A 7,021-nucleotide genomic window follows, 5' to 3' on the forward strand; every position below is an offset into this window, starting at 1 on the left:
CAAACTGTAGCTGAACATCAGCTAAAGTTCATCAGCTACCACTCCAAACTGCAGCTGAACATCAGCTAAAGTTCATCAGCTACCACTCCAAACTGCAGCTGAACATCAGCTAAAGTTCATCAGCTACCACTCCAAACTGTAGCTGAACATCAGCTGAAGTTCAGCTGCTACCACTCCAAACTATAGCTGAACATCAGCNTTAAAGGCTAAAGAAGCTAAAGCTCAAAGGCCAAAGAAGCTAAAGTTCAAAGGCCGAAGAAGCTAAAGCTTAAAGGCTAAAGAAGCTAAAGCTCAAAGGCTGAAGAAGCTAAAGCTTAAGGCTAAAGAAGCTAAAGCTTAAAGGCTAAAGAAGCTAAAGCTCAAAGCCCGAAGAAGCTAAAGCTCAAAGGCTGAATAAGCTAAAGCTTAAAGGCTAAAAAGACTGAAGCTCAAAGGCTAAAGAAGCTGAAGCTTAAAGACTGAAGCATAAAGGCTAAAGAAGTTTAAGTATAAAGCCTAAAAAGGCTGAAGCTTAAAGGTTAAATTAGCTAAAGCTTAAAGGCTAAAGAAGCTAAACTCAAAGGCTAAAAAGGCTGAAGTGGTTAGAGCTAAAAGATGCCTGTCTTTAGCTTCTGTCCTTGTTTTAACCATAGCCTTTAGCTACAGTTTAGCTGTCTTTAGCTTCTGTCCTTGTTCTAGTCATAGCTTTTAGCTACAGTTAAGCTGTTTTTAGCTTATCATCTTGTTTTAATCTTAGCATTTAGCTACAGTTTAGCTGTCTTTAGCTTATCATCTTGTTTTAATCAGCATTTAGCTATAGTTTAGCTGTCTTTAGCTTATCTTGTTTTAATCTTAGCATTTAGCTACAGTTAAGCTGTTTTTAGCTTATCATCTTGTTTTAATCTTAGCATTTAGCTACACTTTAGCTTGTTTCAAACAGCTCTGTCTGTACCTGTTAACGTCTCCAGCTGTGTAACCTCTGGTTCTGGTTCTGGTTCTGTGTTGCGGCTCAGAGATGTGGTACTGGGTCTTCCTGTGGTGTCTCTTCTCCTCGCTCTTCGTGCACGGCGCCGCAGGGCTGCTGATGCTGGTGCTGCTGCAGCGCCACCGCTGGGGCCGCCTCGTCACTCTGGTGCTGCTCAGCGGGGGCTTCCTGGCCTCGCTCTGCGGGGGCGTCATCACCAGTAAGTCCAGACCAGGTCCGTCTCGTGTTGGTACCGCTTGGTCCGTTAGCTCAAACTAGCTGAACATCAGCTGAAGTTCATCAGCTACCATTCCAAACTGTAGCTGAACATCAGCTGAAGTTAATCAGCTACCACTCCAAACTGCAGCTGAACATCAGCTAAAGTTCATCAGCTACCACTCCAAACTGCTGCTGAACATCAGCTAAACTTCATCAGCTACCACTCCAAACTGTAGCTGAACATCAGCTGAAGTTCATCTGCTACCATTCCAAACTGTAGCTGAACATCAGCTAAAGTTCATCAGCTACCACTCCAAACTGTAGCTGAACATCAGCTGAAGTTCAGCTGCTACCACTCCAAACTGCAGCTGAACATCAGCTAAAGTTCATCAGCTACCACTCCAAACTGTAGCTATAGCTGAACATCAGCTGAAGTTCAGCTGCTACCACTCCAAACTGTAGCTGAACATCAGCTAAAGTTCATCAGCTACCACTCCAAACTGTAGCTGAACATCAGCTAAAGTTCAGCTGCTTACCATCATTCATTTAGCTCCATCCAGTGAGTCAGGACATATTTTACTAACACACACAGGCTGAAACATCATCATCATCATCATCATCATCCACCTTTTGATGAAGGCAGCAGGTGATTTACCTGTTGGTGATGATCCAGGTGTTTCCAGGTGTTTCAGAGTAATTCTCTGTTCAGCCAGCAGATGGAGACAAATCAAAACACACAAAACCATCTTAACTAAAGGTCAGAGGTCAGGGACGGGTTGTAGCTAGGTTAAGCTTCTAGCTAACTAAATGCTACATCTACGTAGCGTAATCTGCTTTGAGCTAATCTTTGGCTGTTTTTAGCCAAGTTAGCATCTTGTAGCTTCTAGCTGGTATCCTGCTACTTCTGCAATTCAGTTTCAGCTGCTGTTCAGTTTTTTTCTTGTTTTAGCAGATCAGCTAATTTGTTTCTTTAAAAGAAGTCTGGATTTGATTTGAACAATTTTAGCTTTTTGTTTCTGTGAGTTTATCTGTTTTTTGTTTGTTTACCTGTTTGTTTGTTTACTTTTTATCTGTTTGTTTACCTGTTTGTTTCCTGCCCTCAGGTGCGGCGGTAGCAGGTGTGTACCGGATGGCGGGGAAGGGGATGGTTCCTCTGGAGGCTCTGGTTCTGGGTGTGGGTCAGACCGCCCTCTCTGTCGTCGTCTCCTTCTCCAGGATCCTGGCCACGCTGTGAGGAAGAAGCTCCGCCCCCTGGTGTCGGTCCGGTGGTACCGCCGCAGACGAGGAGAACCATCAGAATATAAAGACGTTTGTATCTGACGAACCGACAGAAGTCCTGAAGGATCAGAACCACAGGTTTCAGATCAGAACCACAGGTTCTGGATCAGAACCCGGTTCTCATCAGTTTAACTCCACCAGGAGTAAACCGGCTCTGATCAGATCCAAACTGGATTCTGTCCGTCCAGAACCAGACCTGTTCTGTTCTGATCTGAACCACTGAGGTCAGAAGTTTCCATCAGAACCATGGAGGTCCGGTTAGTTTCAGGCCTGAAAACATTGAATTTAAACCCAAGTCTGAGTTCTGTTCTCCAGACTGGGTCCAACGGTCCAGGTGCTGCTTTAGTGTCCTGGTTCTTATGGTTGCCGGGCCTAACCGGGCCCAACCGGGCCACAGAACTAAATCTAAACATGTCAGAACTCAAGTTTCATCTGTTGATTTTAAGTTTAAAAAACTAATTAAAACTAAAGTTCTGCAGCTGGTTCTGGTTCTGGACTCGTTCTGGTTCTGGACTCAGGCTGGTTCTGGACTCAGGCTGGTTCTGGTTCTGGACTCTGATCTGCCACATTACCTGCCTTCATGTCAGGAACAGACGGAGGTTCTGTCCAGGTTCTACTGGGTCCTCTTCCAACTCAGAACCAGGTCTTTGGATCTGGTTTGGGTTTTTTGTTTTGTTGAAGCAGTGGCTTGGTTCTGTTGGGTTCTGTTCTCTGGATCTGGATCCTCTGGTTCTGTTGGAGGACTGTTACACTGACGGACTGCTGGTTCTGGTTCTGTACAGCTGTGTGCCGGTCCTGCTGATCAGAACCCTCAGGTTCTGCTGACTCAGAGGTCCAGGAACATTTTTTGCACTTTGGGTTCTGAATGTGATGAGTTCTGTAACGGACCTCTGGTACCGGCCCGGCCCGGCCCAGCAGGGGGCGGTGCTGCTCTGCAGCAGCAGGTTCCTGAAGGCCTCAGAGATCTGGATCAGGTCTTTGTATTGGACCGTAAACTGGACTCAGACTGGACCTGAATGAACTCCCACCGGGCGGTACCAGGCCCGGTTTGTGACGAGACCGACTGTAAATCTGTAAAAAATCTTTTCCAGTTTTTTACCGACAGAAAGTGAAAAATAAAAACATTTTACAGAATTTATCTTCAGAGGTTCTGTTTGTTTCAGAGGTTCTGACCCAAGACTGGACCTGCTGAGAGACACTGGATTAAAGCAGCTAAAAGCAGCTAAAAGCTTGCTCAGAGCTAACGATAGCAACAGCTRCTTGTAATAAAAATCTAACAGCTAAGAGCTAAAAACAACTGCAGCTCAAAGGAAAATGAACCAAAGTGATGCTAAAGGTTGCAAACAGCTAGCTAAAAGCTAATATCAAAATGCTAATAGCAGAGCACTAGCTAAAAGTAAAAGCAAAAACCTAGCTAACGGTAACAAAATACTACCTAAAAGAAGCAATAGCTTTGCTAAAACTAGCTTAGCAAAGGCTAGATAAAAGTTGTAGCTAAAAGCTAAATAAAAAGCCAATGGCTAAACATCAGCTAAATATTATAAGCATAAACCTAGCTACAACTAGCAAAATTCTATCTCAAAACAATTTACCAAAATGATAGCTAAAGGTAGCAAAAAACTAAAAACTAACAGCATCAAAGCTAATTTAAAGTTTTTGTTTTTATCCTTTAGCTAGTGCTTTGCTATTAGCTTTTTATTAGTTAACGAAGCACCAACTAAACAAAGCACAGTTATCTAAAAAAAACTAGCTAATTGCAACTAGATTAAAGTAGTGAAGACTGCTAAAAGCTAAAGGTGACAAAATGCTAATAGCTAAGGTAAAAGCAACAATCTGTACAACTAGAAAAAAGCTAGCTAGTTAAGAGCTACAGGAAGCAGAATATTTAGATAAAAATACTTAATAAACTCAGTGGTAGCTAAAAGTATCAAAAGGCTAGCTAAAAGCTAAGTGTAGCATAAGAAGACAAACAGCCTGAAGCAGGAATTAAAGATCAGTTTTTCTGTAGAGAAAACGTTTGTAAATAAAGTTTAATAAATAAAACAATATAAATTTACACAAACTAAAAGGTCCTGAATCAGCCGAACGTTTTGATTTATAAACAGCTGAAATCAGAGAAAAAACTAAACGCTGACTCAGCGTTCTCAGTTTAGGTTTTTTTTTTTACTTTAGAGTCTTTCTGTTTTATCTGATCTGACCTTTCTGTTTCCAGATGAACTTTCAGGTTCTGGTTCTGCTCGGGCCGGGCCGGGCTCAGAATAACTCAGGAGGAATTTAATCAGCGTTTTTGTTATTTTGYTTCGACCAATCAGAGGCCAGAGCGCCGCGGAGCAGGAAGTGTTTCATAATGTGAGACCTCTGAGGTTCTGATGGATCAGAGGAGCTGCAGAACAAAGATGTTTACACTGGATCAGAACCAGAGTCCGGTTCCACAACAAACATGTTTTTRTTTTTATTTACGGTTCTGGTTCTGGTCCAGAAGGCTCGTGGTTCCTTCAGATGAAACCAAGAGGTCGTGACCTTTGACCTGCTGACTGCACAGTCTGGCCTTCAGGGTGACTTGTGCAGAATCTTTCCCAGTCTTCTCATCGGTTCTGACCCGTGACAATGAGTTGGACCTGACAGGTTCTGGTCCTCCGGGCCCACTCCGAGCCGCTCGCCTCTTTTGTCTGATTGTTTCCTGAGCAGGAAACGCTCCAGAGCAGCGACGGCGCTCAGACCAGGGTCCTGCAGACCCCCTTTGAACCGGACCCCCCTGGAACAATGACTGGCTGCAGGCCCGGTTCTTTGACCCAAACAGATCAGACTGAATTATTGACCTGACCTTTGTGTTCTGACTGAGGCCCGGTCCAGAAGCTGCAGTTTATAATAGATCTGAAAGGTCAGACAGGAAGGACTGAGCTCTGCTGAGCAAAAAACTACAAAATAAAAGTAGAAACTTTGAACCTCAGATTTTTATCACCTAATTTATTTTATTTTGATGAACTTTGATCAAACATCAGCTGTTTTTTGTTTTTCTCTCCTAAAGTAAAAATAAGGATTTGTCTTCAATTAGAAAACAAAACAAACAAAAAAATCCTTATAAAAGTTATTAGAAGGATGCAGATTTTCAGAATAAAAGCTCCTGGRTGTCACGCTCAGTTTGTCCAGCAGGTGGCAGCGCTGCTCAGATCATCAGGTATGGTTCTGGGATTCACTCAGTCCTTCGTCCTGTGAGCAGTCTGGACCCACGAGTCCACAGCCCCTTTACCAAGACCTGACTCACCTGTGGACCAGGTGAAGGTCTGGACTCACCTGTGGACCAGGTGAGGGTCTGGACTCACCTGTGGACCAGGTGAAGGTCTGGACTCACCTGTGGACCAGGTGAGGGTCTGGACTCACCTGTGAACCCAGGTGAAGGTCTGGACTCAGGAAGAGAACAGGAAGTGGATTTCTTCTTTCTTCCTCCACCTGGTTGACCTKTTCAGCCCGCAGGAGGCGCTGCGGCCTGCTCACAGCTGACAGGTGGAGCCCACCTGGACAGGTGAGCCATCTGTCTGTTTAGCTGCAGTTAGCATTTAGCTTTCAGCTCAGCTTCAGTATGAAACGTTCAGATCTGCAGAAATGTGACTGAATTTGAAACGTCTCAGGATGAAGGATTCCCTCCTCTTCCTCATTATGTAACTGTTCCTGTCTGACGCCTCTTCATCCTAACATTCCTCCTCTTCATCAATAATGGAGTCACAGAGAGGAGGAGCTTGTTCCTCAGGAACAGGTAGGTAAGGACAGGTGTGTGTGTGTGGGGGGGGGCTGCTACATGATGATGAAGATGATGATGAAGATGTTAGGGTTTTAGGATATTTTTAGATCTTTCAGGTCACTTCCTGTTTCTGAAAGTTTTACCTTCAGAGTGACTAAATGTTTTTATTGGGGTTTTTGTTTTGGTCTGTTTATTTGTTGTTGTTTATCTAACATTTTTTAGTGTTTGTTTAACTTTATCCTAATTTAAACTCCTTTAGATGCACTGCTTTCCCCTTTTGTTGTGATATTTTCTGTTTGTTTATTTATTTATTTGTTGTGAGGTCATGAATGACGATGACTCACTGCAGACCCTGAAGGGACGAAGAAGAGGAGGAGGAAGATCTCACTTTTTAAAACCCTGTCACCAGCAGCTCCTGATGATCCTCCTGCAGCGTTGAGGTCCACCTGCTCAGGTGAGCTGAGACGTGGAGTGGGCTGAYGGAGGGTCTGTGATCCGGGTCGGGGGTCCTGGTCCAGGTTCTGTTGGTTTGTTGAGGATTGGTTTGGTCAGAAACTGAAGAACTTCCTGGTTCTGATGGATGAAAGAGTTCTGTCAAAGGATCAACGTGAGGTTCTGTTGAGGTTCTGCTGAAGGTTCTGTTGAGGTTCTGCTGAAGGTTCTGCTGAAGGTTCTGTTGAGGTTCTAATAAAACTGCAGGTTTTCAGGGGAACCATGTTTTTTTCATGTGGGGTAAAAATAAGGAGCAGAGAGGAATGAGTCACCGGCCCCTCCCCCCTCCACCCCCCCTGGATAAAAATACATCCCAGCTCGACGCGCGGCTGACGTTAGGAGGGGGTGTT

The 7,021-nt window shown here is 44.2% G+C and overlaps 2 protein-coding genes across 3 annotated transcripts in view; both read left to right on the forward strand.

The window, feature by feature from the left end:
- Window positions 1-992: 992 nt before the first annotated feature.
- On the forward strand, window positions 993-3,578 carry tmem170b (transmembrane protein 170B; the record flags this gene model as incomplete). The annotated part of the gene is given in 2 exon segments (XM_014025686.1): window positions 993-1,178; window positions 2,266-3,578. Coding segments are annotated over 2 exon segments (317 nt in total), but the record flags the coding sequence as incomplete, so codon positions are not given.
- A 2,487-nt stretch (window positions 3,579-6,065) lies between these two features.
- Window positions 6,066-7,021, forward strand: part of hivep1 (HIVEP zinc finger 1) — a gene marked incomplete in the record, with an annotated part of 29,387 nt that continues 28,431 nt past the window's right edge. For both annotated transcript variants that reach the window (XM_014025679.1, XM_014025680.1), the window contains 2 exon segments: window positions 6,066-6,194; window positions 6,529-6,633. In XM_014025679.1, coding sequence (XP_013881133.1) covers window positions 6,155-6,194; window positions 6,529-6,633 — 145 coding nt within the window.

This window comes from Austrofundulus limnaeus, unplaced genomic scaffold (assembly GCF_001266775.1).
Source record: "Austrofundulus limnaeus strain Quisiro unplaced genomic scaffold, Austrofundulus_limnaeus-1.0 Scaffold490, whole genome shotgun sequence".
NCBI classification, from domain to species: Eukaryota; Metazoa; Chordata; class Actinopteri; order Cyprinodontiformes; family Rivulidae; genus Austrofundulus; species Austrofundulus limnaeus.